The sequence below is a fragment of the Xiphophorus hellerii genome, chromosome 14, assembly GCF_003331165.1.
Source record: "Xiphophorus hellerii strain 12219 chromosome 14, Xiphophorus_hellerii-4.1, whole genome shotgun sequence".
Classification (NCBI taxonomy): Eukaryota; Metazoa; Chordata; class Actinopteri; order Cyprinodontiformes; family Poeciliidae; genus Xiphophorus; species Xiphophorus hellerii.
Window position 1 is genome coordinate 6,606,154 of NC_045685.1, and position 20,604 is coordinate 6,626,757.

The following is a 20,604-nucleotide window of genomic DNA, read 5'->3' on the forward strand; positions in this document are numbered from 1 at the left end:
GCCGACACAGACTCGCTCTTATGTGATCGCTGCTCGTTAGGAGTCGACATTTAACCCAGGAGCGTCGACCAGAACGTCAAGCGGAGGTTTGACGAGACACGAAAGATAACCGGGTCCATGTCTTAACTTTCTTTCTGTGCTTGATATTTAAATATTCTGTTTCCTGTCTGACTTCAGCTTCTCTGTTCTCCCAGCATTGTTGCAGGTTTTCGAACCTTGATGTCATGTGTTCTTCTCCCAACAGTTAAATAATTCATCTGACAGCAAAGATGCAGTGGACGTTGATTCTGCTCTTCCTGATGGGTAAGTTGGTCTGAAACGCAACGAGACTCCAAGATGATCTGGTTTCATTGGAACATTCAGCCTTTGTTGTGTGTTGCTGAAATCGCCCTAAATTAATACCAGCATTTTCATGTTTCATGTTTACAGCTCAGTGTTGCTTCATTGACTGTCAGCTCTATCAGTTTCACTGCATTAAAGAGAATAAAAGCTGGACTGAAGCTCAGCAGTACTGCAGAGAGAAACACACTGACCTGGCCACAGTGACTAACATGAAGGACATGAAGAGACTCAACAACATCTCAGCTGGTAGTAAAGACCAAGCTTGGATTGGTCTGTATTATCAAACACATGGTACCAGAACATGGCACTGGTCTCTGCCTGGAGTGGAGTTTGATGAAAGTGAGGCAAACTGGAACCAAGGAGAACCGACTGACAAACATGGAAATGAAATATCTGAGAACTGTGGGTTTCTGTTTAATAATTTTCAGTGGGCAGATGGATCTTGTCATCACATGAAACTTTTCCTCTGCTACGATGGTGAGTAATAAGAAAACCCAGAAAGTAATTTATTAAAACCTTTTGGCTGAGAGATGTGTCGGTACCACTCCCTTTATAGACGGCTGATAAATAGTTCATAGAAATGTTATTTATTCTTCTCTAAACACTTTATAAATCATTAGTAGCTGTTTATTATACATTAATTCAGGGTGAAAAGGAGACAAAATCTTCCCGTTTCTTGCCAAATATTGAGCCAATTCTGTTCACCTATAGATTTTAACTACAGTTGGTACACTGAACTGTTCAGACTGCCTTGTCAGCACAACAAGGATTCATAAGCATAGTTGTTTAGCATTCAGTCTCCTTCTCACTCTTAATGCCTAATAAATGATTTATATAATGTTTACAGATGAATTTATAACATATCTATAAATCTTTTATTATCCATCTATAAGGGGAGCTTTTTATCGTAAAGTGGCACCGATTTGTTAATGCAGTTCTGATCGCAAGTATCGGAGAGAGGACAACAAAACCATCAACTTCCCTCAAATATTCTCAGCCTGTAATGTGTTTTTTTTCTGCCTTCTCCACAGATACTGGTAGAAACCAGAAATACCACTTGATTCAAGACAAGAAGAGCTGGCAGAAAGCTCAGATTTACTGCAGAGTGAATCACACAGACCTGATCAGTGGAACGAAGCAGCTTCAGGATGCAAGAGCGGCGAATGTTTTGAACTCTGTGGGAAAGGAAACGCACGTATATTTCGGTTTGTTCAGAGACGCCTGGAAGTGGTCCGATGGAAGCAGCCTCTCCTTCAGACACTGGCACAAAGGCTTCAGCAATCAAAAACCCAACAGCGGACAATGTGCCGTGTTTAAGTTTAATGATAAAGGCAGATGGAGGAACGAGAGCTGTACGGCCAAGAAACACTTCGTCTGTTACGACGGTGAGGCATTTCAAAAACACTGTTGAGATTAAAGGTCGTGACCTTTTGATGTCCATATTATCATTTTGGGTTTGCTGTGAAGACTTGTTCATATTCATGGCTTCTTTGTTTAGATAAAGTGATCCTGATCAAAGAAAATAAAACCTGGGAGGACGCCTTGACCTACTGCAGAGATCACCACCATGACCTGGTCACCATCACCAACATGGATGATCAGAGATGGATCCAGGAGAAAGTCAAGAACGCATCAACTGATTATGTCTGGACGGGTCTGCGCTACACCTGCACTCTGGATTTCTGGTTCTGGGTCAATGATGAGGTGGTCATCTATCAGAACTGGGCCAAAGGTGAACCGATGGACGACTGTGACATGTCTGGAGCCATGGAAACGAGAGGAAGACATCAGTGGAGGAAGAAAAATGACAGTGAGAAGTTTAATTTTTTTTGTTCCAAGGATTGAAACTCAGCCTTTGGATTTGGCCGGGTTTTTTTTTTGGGACCAAGTTACATTTAAAATTTTAACCCTTTACCACATAATGTGGGGGGCAGCACGTACACACGAATAATTGACATCAGTAAGACCCTCCTCTGGGCTTTGATCGGTTGTTTTGAGCTCACGTTGTTTTCTTTTTTATAAAATAGTGTATTCATAGTTTGAAATGAAGAAAAACACAAGAACAGAATTTGATTTTTGGCTTTAGTAAAAAAAAAAAAAAGCACTGCAGATGTATATAAATAATAGATTTGATATGACGTTTGAATAGTATAGAAAATGTATTTCCAAAGAAAAAAAATGAAATAATGGATTTTTTGTCTTTCAGTGTGCAAAAAAAGGCCAAACTTCAAGAATATGCTTCAGAGGATGTAAATAAGTTTTGCTTCATTACTTGTGTGAAATAAATATTCACACACACTTATGATGGTTTTAAATGCACTGAACGTTTTATGGAGCGATTCCTTTTGGGGGTTTCGTTTAGCTTTTTACGCAATATCTGTCTTCTGTTTGACGAATAAAGACCCTTTATAACGTTTTATAAGTTATCAGAAATTTCATCAGTTTTGGTTTTGGGGCTTTTGAATAAACTATTACACCATGAAGTTGTCTCATCTTATTTTTATTTTGTATTTTTTCGCTGAAGATGACATTTTAGACAACGTGTATATAAACATATGACTAGCAAATAATAATATAAAAGCAGGTTGGATTTTATTCATTAATATTCCTGTCACTGTAAATGAAACCGTCTTACTAATTTTAGATGTATGATTGATACCAACATAATTTAGTAGATCCATATAAGAAATTAGGCTCAGACAAGTTGGAAACCACTAACTCTCATGTTGAGTCAAGACAGAATTGGACTTTTAGTCATAACACTATGTTAAGCTGACGTTTATGAAACTGTTTGCCTCTGGATAAAGCCGCTATCTTGTTCTGAAACAGTAAAAGGGGACCGTTGATGGGACATGTAGGTGTTTTAGCTCCATCTAGTGGTCATTCAGAACTCTACAGTGGAGAAACTAAACCCAGCTCGTTGTATCGAGGCAAAAATGGCCGTGGTGGAATGCCGTGTAGAATTTTTTTTTTGTTTGTTTGTTTATTGAAATATTAGAGATGATACTTCCTTTTCCCTAAAGTCCAGAAAACTGAAGAGTTCAGAGAAATTTAAAAGATTCATTAACTGGAAGACGGAATGACTAGTAAGCAAAACATCACAGTTGGTGATACTGTATGGTGTCTTTACATACAGCAGTGCAGCTGTTCTTTTAACCAATCAGCTCGCAGACTCACCTGACAGACCCTTCTAGAAGGCCCGCTGTGACGCTGAGGTTTTCTGCCCTCTGATTGGATGGTCAGAGTTAGTCCATTAGTCCAGTGTTTTGCCGCGATATTACGTCTGAATTTGTTTTACTCACAATGGGCTACAGAATACAGAGACCTCTAGATCACTGAGCGGATTTGCCATTTACGTTTTACAAAGGAATTTTAAAAAGCCTCACCTGGCTGTTAATACAACGTGCAGCTGCTGCCGAGTTACAGAGATGCAGGCAGATGAAGAAAAAGAAGAGCAGGAAATATTGGTGGGGACATGTCCACACCAGTCCTTCAGGAAGTCACACGCCTCAGCTTTTTGAGGACAACTTACATTGGTCAATCACCCCAATTTACATCATTTTTTAAATCTGGGGGGAACCGGAGCACCCGGAGAAAACCCACCACTAACACGGGGAGACCAGACAAACTCCCACAGAAAGAGGCGCCCGGTTGAGAACCAAGACGTCTTTTCTGTGAAGATGCAGCGCTAACCACTGCATCACCGTGTTGCCCTTTTTTTTATTTGGTCTAAAATATGAGATGTAATTTGGGGTTTTGAAAATGGTTCAGGACTGACCTGGACCTGGACTGACCTCTAAAACAAGCTTCTTGCTTTTCTCACAACAAATGACTTCTCTTTCTTTGCTGTTGTTGTTTCCACAATCTGAACCGTTTGCAAATTCAATTTTCTAGAAATCAATGGTACTTTTTTTGAGGACGATTTACATTGGGCAATCACCAAAAGTTACATAATTCTTTAAAAAATCTGTGAGGAACCGGAGCACCCGGAGAAAACCCCACACTTAACACGGAGAGAAAAGACAAACTCCCACAGAAAGAGGCGCCCGGTTGAGAACCAAGACGTCTTTTCTGTGAAGATGTCGTGTTAACCACTGCATCACCGTGCTGACCTTTTTTTTTTCTGGTCTAAAATAAGAAATGTATTTTTGGGGTTTTGGAAACGGTTCATAAATTAACTAGACAAATTTTCTGAGTTGCTTGATTCAGAGCTTTTCTTGCATTTCTTCCATTGTTGTGGTTTCCTGATCCCCAAACTGTGTCGTATCCTTGTCCTCCTCCCCTCCCCCATATTGAAATTGGGCTGGGTGGAGCTTGAGGGGGGGTTATTCAGTGTTAGGGTGACTGATTTATTCTTTCTGTAGTCTTTGGTTCATGGTTATTTTTTGTTGAGGCATTGAGCATTAGGACAATGTCCCGTCTTTTTTGCTCTTACTCTTTTAGTTTCGGGTAGTTGATGTGGTATAATATGGCAAAGAGGTATTATTTTTACTACTGGGAAATACTAATCATCATTTCAAAAGCTCAAATAGTGAACTACTATCACCTGTAGCACAATCGTAAATCTCAAGAGACTTGAAAAGAAGGCTTTGTGTAAACAAAGCAGAGGAAAGGTGAAAGTTCTTCCATAGTTTTGTAATGGGCAAGAATCAAATCCCCAAGTCCAACATCTTTCTGCCCAGCTTTCAAACCAAACAGCCAGAGAGATTTTTATAAGGGAGCAGCAGCAGAGGCAGAGGAGATTGATTTACCAGTTCATCACAACAACTTATGGTCTCATCCAAGATTTGTGGAATATTGGAATATTTAGGTGTTAGTGTAACACAGTAGAGAAGTATATATTTTAGATAAATGGGCCAATAGGTTCGGCTATCAGAGCACGGTGGGTGGGGTGTTTAAATGACACACAAAGGCAGTTGGATGGATTTAAAGAATAACTGGCTTTAGTGACATAAAACATAAAATTGACAGATTTACAAGACACACAAATATAAAAATAAAATTACACACAATAAAATACATAAAATAATAACAATAATACTTGGCCAAGTGCTAACTCTCAATTTCAAATCTGTTAGGACTTGGACTGTGGGAATCACCTGCCGGGATAAATCCATTCTCCTGTTTCTTCTCTGGGACTTTTCCCTTCACAAAGAAATGCTGCTTGTGGCTCAATGTTGGCGCGCAAGACGTAACCGAGAGAATCCGGTTAAAGGACTTTCAAAATAAACGATCCTCCAGACTCAAATAATACATAAAATGGAAATATTTAATTATTTCTTGCACCGCCCGGTACCAATTGGTCCACGGACCGGTACCGGTCCACGACCCGGGGGTTGGGGACCACTGCTCTAGTGGACATGTGGAAAAATTACTGCTTACTGCAATATTTGCTGGTCTATTTTTTGTATACAGTCACAAATGTCAATTTAAAATTTCAAATAAAGAACCTCGGTGAAAACGTCTTTATTATTAACTCTTATGTGCAAAACATCGATTGAAAATCCATTTATTCCCTGCATGTTTATGTTTGTGTAAGGTTGAGATGCAACTGCACATGAAAACCTCCCTTTAAACCATTCAGACTATCAACACACAGAGACACAATCAAAACTGTCAGATGACTTATTACCAAGTGATAATAACTCAGAAATATTGCAAGTAGTTTGGATGTATTTTTTATTTTTATGTATTTTTGTCCCCAAAGCATAGGCGGACTGGCATAGGGGCCACCGGGGGATTCCAGGTAGATTCCAGGTAGATTCCAGAGATGCGCATCGCAGTGGCTCTACATGCAGGGCCGGCCCAAGGTAATATGGGGCCTTAGACAGTCAGTCCGAGGCTGAATTACACCCGACGTAATTTTTTAATTCAAATTTTATTGATTTTCTTTTTAGGTCACCATTTGAGTTTGCAGTGTAGCTTCTCCTCTTTTTTTTAGCTCCTGCTTAACATCTTCCATGTCAGCAGAGCCTGAATCTTGAATGCTCAAGCTAGCTAGCATGGCCAACGGATAAGTAGTTTTCCGGCAACGGTAAATAATTTCTACATCATTAGCAGTTTTAGCAGCATGTACACGAAGTCGATCGATATTGCTACCGTAAAGCCTAGCCAGCCTCCGCCATTTTTCTTTTGACTGCCACAATCTTCTCCATCTCCTCTCCACTCTGTACTCCAGTGCACACTGAGTACGCTACGTCTTCTGCTACGCTGTTGATTAGTTAGAACTCTGCTGCCACCTGGTGACTGGAGGATGTCTGACTGGTGGAAGAACGTAATTAAAAATGTTCATTATTCTGACAGTGAGTCTAACATCGGTGGAGACGGTGGCAGGCGATCGGTCACCGGTTCGATTCCCACTTGTTGTGTCCTTGGGCAACAAGGGCTGATGGGCAATAAAGCAACTTCACTTCTGTCAGTCTGTAGTTATGAATCAAACATGAAAAAAAGGTCATAAATAAAATGCCTAAAGCATTGCAGTGACAAGTTTTCCTGTAATTTAAGTTGAATGTGTATTTTTTCATTAATGCTAGTTTTACACTTTACCTTTCGTAGCATGTGATTAATTTGTTCTACAAGGAATTTTTATTATTATTATTTTAAAACATGAAGGTAATTTGAAAGGCAAATAACTACCATGGCAACAACAAAACTAACAGTGTAATAGTTCACCACCTGGATGACTTAGACGTCACAGGTAACATGCAGCACTGAACAAAGACTTTCAGTTTTTTGAGGAACTTGTTTCCATATTTTACATAAAAATGTTGGGTATTTCCCCCCGTCTGCTTACCAGAGTTGGTTCGTCTTCTTGTCTATTCTTGTGTTTGTGAATGGTTTGCTTGTGAAAAGTGTCACCGTCGTGTTTTGAATATGTAAATTATGAAACGGGAAAATTCAGCGTCCAGTGAGAAATGCATTACCTGTGACAGTTTTCAGCAGAGGATCAAGAGAAAAGCATCAATTCACGGAGGGACAAAAAGAAAACAGATGTAAGTTTCAGCTCCCTGAAATTAATGTTGCTATTACTTAGAGATTATTATTTTTAATAATATACCAGCATTCTTTCATTTGAAAATCAGAATTTTTCCTGTCTCCTGTCTGTCTCCGTCTCTCTGCTCTCATTGTTTCTCTGTCCAGTGGAGGGAGAGCTGCAGCTTTTCACTGTTTAAATGTTCTTCATCCAACAGAGACAAACTGCTGGAGGAAAATAATTCATCTGACAGCAAAGATGCAGTGGAGTCTGATTCTGCTCTTCCTGATGGGTAAGTTGATCTGAAACACAACTAGACTCTCTGGTTTCTATAAGGGTTGGACGTTTATCGTATCGTTCATCATTTATCGTGCTAAATTTCTTGTCATAATAAGAATTTTGATATATCCTATTCATGATAAATTCCTGTTAATGATGTTAAAAAAAAAAAAAAAAACAGAACCGTCCTTATTTATTTTCACTATTTCCTCCACTGACCATTCAGTGAAAACATCAATACATTTCACTTCTATAGAAAATATTGTTTGCAGTTCATTAATACAAATTATGTTTCTTTAAGGGACTTTTGTCCTAAAGAATCATTGCAAATGGATATGCTTGTCAAATTCTGTATCTGTGTTTGCTCTGTCATCTAGGAATGAATTAACGGTTCTTATCGTCACCTTTGTCGTTACCATAGCAGCACCACAAATAATTGTTATAAAACTTTTAGTCCATATCAACCCCCCCATAGTTTTAGTTAGACTATAGTTTCAATTGGAGTCAGATTTCTTTCTTCTTTTTTTTGCACACAGAAAGTAGAACAAGAAAACTTAAACACTTTTTTAAGATCAAGCTACACTGCAAACCCTGGTGAAAATATTATTTTGTTGTAATAAATATGAGAATATGCTTTATGTTTACAGGTCAGTGTTGCTTCATTGACTGTCAGCTCTATCAGTTTCACTACATTAATGAGAATAAAAACTGGACTGAAGCTCAGCAGTACTGCAGAGAGAAACACACTGACCTGGCCACAGTGACTAACATGAAGAACATGGAGAGACTCAACAACATCTCAGCTGGAGATCAGAGGGGAGCCTGGATTGGTCTTTATGATCAAACAAATGGTACCAGAACACAGTACTGGTCTCTGCCTGGAGTGGAGTTCAGTGTCAACGAGGCAAACTGGAACCCAGGAGAATCTAATGATTGTGGAAAACAGGAGAATTGTGGCTTGTTGGTAAATACTTCTAAATGGGGATATGCAAGTTGCTCCATCCAAAGATATTTCCTCTGCTACGATGGTGAGAATTCACACTTTGTTCTTCTTCCAAAATAAAGCAAAAAACGCCCGTGTCATGTGAAGTTAAAATGATGGTTTATTCTACAGATACGAATACAACTCAGAAATATCACCTGATTAAAGAGCTGAAGACCTGGCAGGAAGCTCAGAGTTACTGCAGAGAGAATCACACAGACCTGATCAGTGGAACGAAGCAACGACAGGATGGAGAAGTGGAAAAAGTGATCAAGTCCACACACAGAAAACCATTCTTTGGTCTGTTCAGAGACACCTGGAGGTGGTCAGATGGAAGCAGTTTCTCTTTCAGACACTGGAATCTGAATTTTACCAATTATCAACCCAACAGAGGTCAATGTGCCACGACTAAGTTTGATGGTGAAGGCAGATGGACGAATGAGAACTGTGATGTGCAGAAACCCTTCATCTGTTATGATGGTGAGTATTTTGTTTTATTCATATAAGGATATTCATGTCAAAAGTCATGCAAGAAATCAGATTTGAATCTGTTAACATATTTTTTTTGTACTGTTTTCTCGATGTATTTGGAAAGTATTTATTAATTCATGATATACCAGTTCATATCCACATGTTTATTGAAAAGATGGAATTTGAAAATGTTTCTCTGGAACCAAAGATACTCTCTCCCCCACCACCTTTTTCTGTTACATAAATAAATAAATGCTATTAACCATTTTCTCCTCACAACCATGACAGATAAATTGATCCTGATCAAAGAAAATAAAACCTGGGAGGACGCCTTGTACTACTGCAGAGATTACCACCATGACCTGGTCACCATCACCAACATGGATGATCAGAGATGGATCCAGGAGAAAGTCAAGAACGCATCGACTCCTTTTGTCTGGACGGGTCTGCGCTACACCTGCACTCTGGATTTCTGGTTCTGGGTCAGTGATGAGGTGGTCATCTATAAGAACTGGGCCGAAGGTGAACCGACGGACGACTGTGACATGTCTGGAGCCATGGAGACGGGAGGAGGACATCAGTGGAGGAAGAAAAATGATCTGGAGGAATTTAATTTCATTTGTTCTAAAAATTAAAATCCACTCTGCTCTTTCTTTTTCTTTCATTGTCTCTGAGATTTTTACATAAATCTCGATGTTGTCTTTGGTTTTCTTGTGGTTTCAGTAACATGCATGTGTCACATATTATCATTTTACTGCATATGAGATTGTTTTTTGTTCTGTGGATTGACTGCACTGAAACAAACTTCATTGTGATTTATTTACCATGACAACATCATTTTATTCTGATTCTCATCATTTATGCTTTTAGTTTGTCAATTTGAGCTACTTTAATATTATCTTTTATTATTATACGGTAACATGGCTTTGCTCTTTAAGTTGTTAATATTTTTGGCACATTCTTTCAGAATATTACCATTAACTGTTCACTAGGAGTCATCTTCTGTGAAACACTTTGTGTTATATCATACTGCATATAAAGTTCACCATAAATAAAGTTTGATTATTTCGATTATTATTTGATTATTATTTTTATTATTATTTCTGTCAGAAAGCTGTTACTGTCTCCCAGCATTTATTGAGATCTCAGAAGAAAAAAATCAGCTAAAACACACAAAAAAAGCAATAAAATATCAGCATTAACAGTTAAATATACAATAGATGACATAAATTTCTGCACTTATTAAAAAAATCTTCATTTTACCAGAACAAAAAAAAACATTGAGAGTAAAAACCTCTATTTTTTTTTTTACGGAGTCCTGACCAAGAGGCAGCAACAAATACAACACAAGGTAATACACAATATGCAAAAAAAAAAGTAAACACGTTTTGTTGTATGTAATTGTTAGGGTCACTGACCTCTAGGGGCTCTCTTCATGAGATCTCTCTCTTTGTGTTTCAGTTCTACCTCCCTGCCACAGGTGAAATGTGTTGAAGCTCGTCAGCCACCCATAAAGAGCTTCATGCCAGAGACGTCAGATCCCTTCCTTTTTCTCTGGGCCTTGATCTAAAGCAGGGGTCTCAAACTCCAGGCCTCGAGGGCCGCAGTCCTGCAGTTTTTAGATATGCCACAGGTACAAAACACTGGAATGAAATGGCTTAATGACCTCCTCCTTGTGTAGATCAGTTCTCCAGAGCCTTAATGACCTAATAATTCTGTTCAGGTGGTGCAGCAGAGGCACATCTAAAAGTTGCAGGACTGCGGCCCTCGAGGACTGGAGTTTGAGACCCCTGATCTAAAGTGATCTTGTCTGTGAGCTGACTGTCTGTGGGCATTTTGGGAGGAACCAGGTGTCTAAAGTAAAGTGTTTCTATTCACAGTGGAAGCTGGTTAAGGTTCTCTGCCATTTTGTTTAACTGTTTTCTCCTGTTTTGTGGTTAGCCAGGAAGTTCAGGTTTTGTACTTTTTTTTTAATCAGTTCTCCTCTAGAAAGTGTTTTTTTTTTATTTCATATTTAAAAAGGAGTGTTTTGTTTATTGTTTTGGCCTTGGAGACCCTGAAGTTTAAAGCCTTCCTGTGTTTTCTGCCTCATGTGATTGAGGTTTTACCTGAACTATAAAATAAACTTTTGCTGCTGATATCAGCTGTTTGATTACTGATTTTTGTTTTACACCCAGTGCCAGAATTTACCGTTGGTGGTCTTGGGGAGGGGTTGTAGCAATAATGATTCATTTTTCTAAAAAAATAAAATAAAATAATAAAAAAGTTTGAAAAAAATAAAACATGACTGAACATAAATAAACTGTTTACCTAAAACATTATTTAATAAGAAATATTTTAGCAGTTTTGAAATGAATGATTCAGTGGGGGCTAAATTTATCCATCAACTGGGTTCAGTTAAATCCTCATCAGTAACATTCGAGCTACGCAAAGATGATCGTTTTTCTTTCTTCTGTCCATAAGATTTCTTTAAATTATTACCGAGGCGTTAAACAGGTCAATTCATCTCACTTTCTTTTTTCTTTTCCTTTTCATGGTTCATAAATAGTTTCCATAAGAACGACGGCCTCGGCCTGGTTTGACTCTTCGAATGTCATTTTCGGTATCGTTGCTATTCAATGATCTGCGTCGTAAACACATCGACATTTCACTGAGGAAAGGAATCGCCGATCATCAAGGTAAAACATCCACTTCAATTATTAAACGAGGAAGCAGGTGTGTGTGTTTCGGCTGTTTTTAATTTTCAGACTTTGTTTTAAATCAGAAATTGTTGTCATAAAACACACACACACACATTTTCGGTATTTTCAAACTTTCTTTACTGCTTGGCTCCAGTTCCTTTGCTCAAACCTTGTTATGAAACATGTTAAATGCGTCGCTCTCAGGGCTTGTAGCCAACGAGAAACTGAAATTTGAAAATAATTATGAAAATATTTTCCTTCTTCTTTACAAGTACTATATAATATTTTTTTTTCTTAATGACCTACATCAGTGGTTCCCAAAGATTTTCTGGTCCCCCCTATGGATTACAATAAAATCCCCCCTCCCCCAAGAAAGAAAAAATAAAATCAACACATCGTTCAACCAGACATAAACCGATACACATATTTTGTTTTCAAACTCTACTGAAGTTTATTTCACACTTCGGGTTGCAACAAAACAAACTACAAACCATCTTTACAGTGGAACACTTTTGTGTAACTGTTTTTTGTTTTTTTTTTCATCCATACTGCTTCCCACTCCCCCCTGCAATGCCACTGTACCCCCCCCAGGGGGCGCACGCCACACTTTGGGAACCACTGACCCACATGATCATTTCGCCATGGTAATGTGGCAAAAACATTACATTAAAATGGATAAAAGAATTATCTAATGATTTATAAATATCTGTACTTTTTAAAGCTGCAGTAGGGAGTTTAAAGAAAACCGTGGACCTGGCAGGAAAATTTGAACAAGGACGCCTGACAGGTCGATCCGTCACGGCGGAGCCTGCTGAGAAACCCAAGAAATTGACAGTTTTTCTGCAACATTATGTTGCTTCTCCGCCATTAACGCAACTGCAGTGCATTTATCCTCCTGTGTGGGGGGAAAGTGTGAACAGCGAATACACACAAGCAAGACTGACACAGCAATGACCCTCCTACTGGCTCTGATTGGTCGTTTCAGACTTGTGAGTATTTCTGCAGATGGCAGTAGGACCACAAAAAGGAACCAAAGGAGCTCATTTTTACACAAATTATCTGTTTCATTTGACAGTTTTACAAAATGTGAAAAAAAGAATATATATATACATATATATATATATATATATATATGTATGTATGTATTACAAGATTATAAAACAACATGGATGTTATTTAAAATGCAAATTAACACCATGGTATAACTGGCAGCATCATAATACACCATGTGACCAGTTGAAACCTCACCAGTACATGAGACTGAATAAACTCAGTCAGTTTTCTCAGGTGTGTATTTACATACATATATTTAAAAAAAACAGTTTATTTTTAGAGGTTGGTTCATCCACCGTTTCCTCGTATGCACGGTCTTGTTTCTGGAACATGTTCCTGTCCTATTTTGAATATTTAAAATTTGAAATGAATCCTGCTGTTTGAAGACCAGGTAAACTAAGAAAGCAAACAGTTTACCTGGGTCAGTTTCGGGCAGAGCAGCAAGAGAAGAGGATCTCATTCACAGAGGGACAGAGGAAAACAGAGGTAAGTTTTTATCTTGTTAGTATTTTGGTTTTTTTTTTATTATTTCTATTATCTTGTCAGCAAAACTTGCCTGTTCTACCAGTTTTGGTAGAACAAACCAAAACTGTTGGGTTTTGGGAGAACAATGCTGCTCTCATTGTTTCTCTGTCTAGTGGAGGGAGAGCTGCAGCTTTTCACTGTTTAAATGTTCTTCATCCAACAGAGACAAACTGCTGGAGGAAAATAATTCATCTGACAGCAAAGATGCAGTGGAGTCTGATTCTGCTCTTCCTGATGGGTAAGTTGATCTGAAACACAACTAGACTCTCTGGTTTCTATAAGCCAGTGCTTCTCAATTCCAGTCCTCAGGCCCCCCTGCTCTGCATGTTTCAGATGTGCCTCTATTCCAGAACAGCTGATTCAAATGATTGCATGACAATCAAGTTCTGCAGAAACCTGTTGATCACCCATAGATTCAATCCAGGTGTGTAGCAGAAGGGAAACACCTAAAACATGCAGGGCAGGGGGGCCTGAGGACTGGAATTGAGAAACACTGCTATAAGGGTTGGACATTTATCGTAGCGTTCATCATTTATCGTGCTAAATTTCTTGTCATAATAAGAATTTTGATATATCCTATTCATGATAAATTCCAGATAATGATGTTAAAAAAAACAAAAAACAGAACCGTCCTTATTTTCAGGAGTTTATTTTCACTAATTCCTCCACTGTGCATTTCACTTCCATAAAAAATATTGTTTGGGGCGTGCCGTGGTGGCGTAGCGGCTAGCGGCGACCCGTATTTGGTAGTTTTAGTTAGACTATAGCTTCAGTTGGAGTCAGATTTCTTTCTTCTTTTTTTTGCACACAGAAAGAAGAACAAGAAAACTTAAACACTTTTTTAAGATCAAGCTACACTGCAAACCCTGGTGAAAATATTATTTTGTTGTAATAAATATGAGAATATGCTTTATGTTTACAGCTCAGTGTTGCTTCATTGACTGTCAGCTTTATCAGTTTCACTACATTAAAGAGGCAAAGAAGTGGACTGAAGCTCAGCAGTACTGCAGAGAGAAACACACTGACCTGGCCACAGTGACTAACATGAAGGACATGGAGAGACTCAACAAGATCTCAGCTGGAGATCAGAGGGGAGCCTGGATTGGTCTGTATAATAAAACACTTGGTACCAGAACATGGTACTGGTCTCTGCCTGGAGTGGAGTTCAGTGTCAATGAGACAAAGTGGTACCCAGGAGAATCTAATGATTGTGGAAAACAGGAGAATTGTGGCTTGTTGGTAAATACTTCTAAATGGGGATATGCAAGTTGCTCCATCCAAAGATATTTCCTCTGCTACAATGGTGAGAATTCACACTTTGTTCTTCTTCCGAAATAAAGCAAAAAACGCCCGTGTCATGTGACGTTAAAATGATGGTTTATTCTACAGATACGAATACAACTCAGAAATATCACCTGATTAAAGAGCTGAAGACCTGGCAGGAAGCTCAGCGTTACTGCAGAGAGAAACACACAGACCTGATCAGTGGAACGAAGCAACTACAGGATGAAGAAGTGGAAAAAGTGATCAAGTCCACACACAGAAAACCATTCTTTGGTCTGTTCAGAGACACCTGGAGGTGGTCAGATGGAAGCAGTTTCTCCTTCAGACACTGGAATCTGAAGTTTACCAATTATCAACCCAATAGAGATCAATGTGCCACGACTAAGTTTGATGATGAAGGTAGATGGACGAATGAGAACTGTGATGTGCAGAAACCCTTCATCTGTTATGATGGTGAGTATTTTGTTTTATTCATATAAGGATATTCATGTCAAAAGTCATGCAAGAAATCAGATTTGAATCTATTAACATATTTTCTATGTACCGTTTTTTCGATGTATTTAGAAAGTATTTATTAATTCAGGATATACCAGTTCATATCCACATGTTTATTGAAAAGATGGAATTTGAAAATGTTTCTCTGGAACCAAAGATACTCCCCCCACCACCTTTTTCTATAAATGCTATTAACTATTTTCTCGTCACAACCATGACAGATAACGTGATCCTGATCAAAGAAAATAAAACCTGGGAGGACGCCTTGACCTACTGCAGAGGTCACCACCATGACCTGGTCACCATCACCAACATGGATGATCAGAGATGGATCCAGGAGAAAGTCAAGAACGCATCGACTCCTTTTGTTTGGATTGGACTGCACTACGCCTGGTCTCTACATTTCTGGTTCTGGGTCAGTGATGAGGAGGTCAGCTATGAGAACTGGGCCTCATGTCCACAGATGGACGACTGTGACGTGTCTGGAGCCATGGAGACGAGAGGAGGACATAAGTGGCTGGAAAAAAAAGACAGCGAGACGTTTAATTTCATCTGTTCTAAATATTGAGACCTAAGCCTTTGGCTTTTGATTGTTTTGTGCCCAGAGTTGCATTTAAAATTTCACAAATATAATCTGCACTGAACCCCATTGAAAACCTCCTGGTAATTCCACCAAATATTGATCTCGAAGTTCTTCCTGAGTTAAAACATTAATTTTGTTGTTTCTTAATAAACACAAACTTGTTTCCTTTGCATTGTTTGAGGTCTGAATCACTGCATCTTTTTCGTGATTTTGACCATTTCTCCTTTTCTGCAAATAAATATGAAATTTTCACTTGGAGTTTCGGAGACACGTTGTCAGGAGTTCATAGAATAGAAAGAACAAGGTTCAGTTTACTCAAACATATAGTCAAATCAGAGAAGCTAAAGGGTGATTCTGTTGTTCTTGTATCTTTTAATTCAACATCTATACTTATCTATACTAACAGAACATAGTTTGCATCATATTCTTATTAATACTTTGCTATAATGTTGTTAAAAAACAATAAAAGCTGTTGAGTCTGAAGACTTTTTTTTGTCTTTTCTTCTTATCTCTACATAGATATATAATATATACTACATATAGGTTTTAGTCTGTGAGTCAGACATCATGTCTACTTTTAAGTCTAGGCTTCAACTTTCCTTTGTGATAAAGCTTAAAGTTAGACTGGTTTAGGTTAAACTGACCACTTTTTTCCCTCACTTTCGTCTCCTACTACTCTCCTATCTGCATTATTTCTGTTATTACAAATTTTAATTTAATGTTTTCTTCTTTCCTTAGAAGCCACTTCTGGTCTGGCATTCTGATTGGCTGTGATGTCTGTCTGTTAAAATCATCAGATGAGACCCAGTTTATTGAAACTGTTGCATGTAATTTATCCTACTATTCAATACACATTGAAATATGTTAAGCAACAGACCCCAAATGTAAGTTTGGCAGAACAGCATGAAGTCATTTATTCTGGAACTGTCCTATCGCAAGGACATTTTGAAGAGAATATAATGTTATTCCTGATGCTCATAATAAATGTTCAGTAAGGTACGGCCATGTTGGTTTTCATAGCAAGAATACACCCATCAAGTTTAGTATTTTAAAGGCTCTGTTGGCTCTTGGCCTTCATGTGAAAGTAGTTCAACAGGAAACAGGGGGACAACATGCGGCAAATGTTGCCTCGCCGGGAATCGAACCGGCGATCCCCGCCAAGAGGACTGAGGCCTCAATACGTGGGTCGTGCTTTATCCCTGGGCCACCACGGCACCCCATCAAATTTAATATTCACAAACACACTGTACGCTGTAAAACTTAAAAATAGAATACCAAATTACTAGAAAGAGAAAAAGTTTCTCGGCTTTCCCCTGATCTACTCGTTTTGCATCGGGGGAAAAACAACTTCCTGGTCGAGAACAGAAGGATCTGCTACCATTATTTGCATATGCATATGTTTGACATTTCCTCTTACCAGCAGCTCGATAAACACATCAAACACACCCGGTTCTCCACAGAGACTAGCAGAGCCTCAGCTGACAGAGGCTGATTTAGAGAAGAAGGATCTTCCATCTCGTCACGTTTGAGCTCACAGACAGGGAAGGAAAAAAAACTCAGAAAAGGTAAGAATTTATTTGATAAGATTGTTATCAAATAAGATTGTTTAAGCTAATAGTCATATTCAGTGATACACATTCCTTGGGCTTTGTTGCATCTGTGGAGGAAAGCAAAGTAATTAGAACAAAAAAACCATTAAAAACAATCATTTTAATTATGGTAAACTGGGTTTATCATACTGGTTTTGAAGTTAGGGGTGGTTAACATCACCGTTTGACAAAAGACTTTTGAACACAGCATAAAATTCTCATCCAATTTATTATAGAGTAAAAGAACTAGATGTAGGTTTTTGTTCACTTTGTATGCTTAGATTTTAGTCATATTATTGCATTTTTTTCTTAGTTATAATGTCATGTTAGAGTTTTATTTATGCACAGAGAAAAGTTTAGGGTGTTGTCTCCTGTCTGTCTCCGTCTCTCTGCTCTCATTGTTTCTCTGTCCAGTGGAGGGAGAGCTGCAGCTTTTCACTGTTTAAATGTTCTTCATCCAACAGAGACAAACTGCTGGAGGAAAATAATTCATCTGACAGCAAAGATGCAGTGGAGTCTGATTCTGCTCTTCCTGATGGGTAAGTTGATCTGAAACACAACTAGACTACGAGGAAATAGAGAATTACTTCTTTACAATCAATCAGAAATGTCAATTAAAATTTCTAATCATATCATATTGAAACTTATAGCCCATATTGTCTATTGATGAAATCCTCCTAATTTAAAATCACCATTGTTTATGTTTACAGCTCAGTGTTGCTTCATTGACTGTCAGCTCTATCAGTTTCACTACATTAAAGAGAATAAAAACTGGACTGAAGCTCAGCAGTACTGCAGAGAGAATCACACTGACCTGGCCACAGTGACTAACATGAAGGACATGAAGAGACTCATCAACATCTCAGCTGGAGATCAGAATGAAGCTTGGATTGGTCTGATCAGTAAACCAGAATTTAACAGAACATGGTTCTGGTCTCTGCCTGGACTGGAGTTCAATGAAAGTGAGACAAACTGGGAAACAGGCCAACCATCTGATAAAGGAAATCAAGGATCTGAGAACTGTGGGATTCTGGATAAAAGTCTTGTATGGGGAGATCAGGGTTGCCAGTGGTCTGAATATTTCCTCTGCTATGATAGTGAGTATTAAAAAACACAGAATCTAAACTCTATAGATTGTCTAATAAAACAATCTGGATAAAATGTTTTTTTTTAAAAAAAAACAAAATTAAAGTATCAATTTCACTCTCAAAAAAGTAGGAACGGTTACTTTCAATGCGTCTGAAAGTGAACCTGATTTTGTGTTTATCTTAAAAATAGTTATAAAAATATACATTTTCTATTTACTCCACAGAAACTAACACATCCCATAAATATCACCTGATTAAAGACATGAAGACCTGGCAGAAAGCAAAGAGTTACTGCAGAGAGAATCACACAGACCTGATCATGGAATTAAAGCAACTACAGGATGAAGAAGTGAAGAAATTGATGAACTTTACAAAAAGTAAAGCGTACTTTGGTTTGTTCAGAGACAACTGGAGGTGGTCAGATGGAAACAGTTTCTCTTTCAGACACTGGAATAATGACTTTAACAATTCAGAATCTGTCAGCGATCAATGTGGATTGACTGTGTTTGATGATGGAGGCAGATGGAAGAATGTGAGCTGTGCTGAAAAAAAACCCTTCATCTGTTATGATGGTGAGTAATGTTTTTGTCTCTTTTAAGGAGGTTAATGTCAAAGGTCATGTAAGGAATCAGATTTGAATCTGTTAACATATTTTCTACATGGCCTTTTGTCAATGTATTTGTGTATATCTCAAATCATCTGATTCCACACGTCTATTTATAAAACAAAAAAGATGGAATTTGAAAATGTTTCCTGGAACCAAAGGTAGATTTTTTACCACCTTTTTCTGTGAAGTAACATAAACAAATGATGTGAACTGTTTTCTTGTCAACACCATGACAGATAAGTTGATCCTGATCAAAGAAAATAAAACCTGGGAGGACGCCTTGACCTACTGCAGAGATCATTATGATGACCTGGTCACCATCACCAACATGGATGATCAGAGATGGATCCAGGAGAAAGTCAAGAACGCATCGACTGATCATGTCTGGATTGGACTGCACTACATCTGGTCTCTAAGTTTCTGGGTCTGGGTCAGTGACGAGGAGGTCAGCTATGAGAACTGGGCCTCACCTGGACAGACGGACGACTGTGACGTGTTTGGAACCATGGAAACGGGAGGAGAACATAAGTGGCTGGAAAAAAAAGGCAGCGAGACGTTTAATTTCATCTGTTCTAAAAAATACTGAGACCTAAGCCTCTGGCTTTTGATTGTTTTGTGCCCAGAGTTGCATTTAAAATCTCAAAAATATATTTTGGATTATGTGAAGTAAATATTATTGGGTTATTTGTTTGAAGGATTAAATCTATCATTAAGTTCTTCTCATTTTTCAAAGTGCTGTTTGGCTGCAAGTTACTTATACATTTTTACAAACATATTTAGGATTATATAAAAAATACAACTGATTTATTATTAGAAAACCAATATTTCTACTAAGCTTCAGCAACTATAATCATTCTCTATGACGATTTCACTGTTCTTGTATCTTTTAATTCAACATCTATACTAACAGAACATAGTTTGCATTTTATTCACTTTGATCAGCCAGTTATTATATTGCATCCAGCTGTCTATAAGTAATCAGTAAGTGTGTGGTGGGTTAACTAGAACTTGTTTATTCCTTAAATAAATCCTGACAGGTTGTGTAATCTTGTTTTAGCTGTTAAGTAAGAAAAATGCTGTTCAGTTTATTATCACTGTTTTAAATGGATTTACAGTCATATTAATACTTTGCTATAACGTTGTTAAAAAACAATAAAAGCTGTTGAGTCTGAAGAAGTTTTTTGTCTTTTCTTCTTATCTAAACTGGTTTCAGTCTGTGAGTCAGACATCATGTCTACTTTTAAGTCTAGGCTTCAACTTTCCTTTGTGATAAAACTTAGACTGGTTTAGGTTAAACTGACCACTTTTTTCCCTCACTTTCTTCTCCTACTACTCTCCTATTTGCATTATTTCTGTTATTACAAAGATTAATTTAATGTTTTCTTCTTTCCCTAGAAGCCAATTCTGGTCTGGCTTTCTGACTGGCTGTGATGTCTGTCTGTTAAAATCATCACATGAGACCCCATTTATTTAAACTGATGCACATGATTCCTGCTATTTAATAAATGTTGAAAAATATTAAACCAGTAGACCCCAACTGCAGGTTTTGCAAAGTCATTTATTCTGGAATTGTCCTATTTTGAAAGGAATGTAATCTAATTTCTAAAGTCCTTAATACATTTTCAGTTAAGTTTGAACTTATTGCTTTTGGT

At 38.0% G+C, this 20,604-nt stretch overlaps 4 protein-coding genes across 4 annotated transcripts; all 4 read left to right on the top strand.

Annotated features, from left to right (window-relative positions):
- The first annotated feature begins 269 nt into the window (after window positions 1-269).
- LOC116733090 (C-type mannose receptor 2-like) lies at window positions 270-2,801 on the top strand. The gene is made up of 4 exons (XM_032583792.1): window positions 270-303; window positions 430-819; window positions 1,374-1,727; window positions 1,841-2,801. The coding sequence occupies exons 1-4, from the start codon at window positions 270-272 to the stop codon at window positions 2,185-2,187; spliced, it is 1,125 nt and encodes a 374-aa protein (XP_032439683.1). The 3' UTR covers window positions 2,188-2,801.
- Window positions 2,802-7,253: 4,452 nt separating this feature from the next.
- Window positions 7,254-10,124, top strand: LOC116732356 (C-type mannose receptor 2-like). The gene is made up of 5 exons (XM_032582462.1): window positions 7,254-7,334; window positions 7,533-7,607; window positions 8,242-8,622; window positions 8,709-9,056; window positions 9,336-10,124. The coding sequence occupies exons 2-5, from the start codon at window positions 7,574-7,576 to the stop codon at window positions 9,680-9,682; spliced, it is 1,110 nt and encodes a 369-aa protein (XP_032438353.1). The 5' UTR covers window positions 7,254-7,334; window positions 7,533-7,573; the 3' UTR covers window positions 9,683-10,124.
- A 3,079-nt stretch (window positions 10,125-13,203) lies between these two features.
- Window positions 13,204-16,151, top strand: LOC116732355 (C-type mannose receptor 2-like). Its single transcript, XM_032582461.1, has 5 exons — window positions 13,204-13,267; window positions 13,470-13,544; window positions 14,229-14,609; window positions 14,696-15,043; window positions 15,307-16,151. The coding sequence occupies exons 2-5, from the start codon at window positions 13,511-13,513 to the stop codon at window positions 15,651-15,653; spliced, it is 1,110 nt and encodes a 369-aa protein (XP_032438352.1). The 5' UTR covers window positions 13,204-13,267; window positions 13,470-13,510; the 3' UTR covers window positions 15,654-16,151.
- A 970-nt stretch (window positions 16,152-17,121) lies between these two features.
- Window positions 17,122-20,125, top strand: LOC116732346 (C-type mannose receptor 2-like). Its single transcript, XM_032582444.1, has 5 exons — window positions 17,122-17,233; window positions 17,722-17,796; window positions 17,968-18,354; window positions 18,570-18,917; window positions 19,189-20,125. Exons 2-5 carry the CDS (start codon window positions 17,763-17,765, stop codon window positions 19,536-19,538), a joined length of 1,119 nt encoding a protein of 372 aa, XP_032438335.1. The 5' UTR covers window positions 17,122-17,233; window positions 17,722-17,762; the 3' UTR covers window positions 19,539-20,125.
- The last annotated feature ends 479 nt before the right edge of the window (window positions 20,126-20,604 follow it).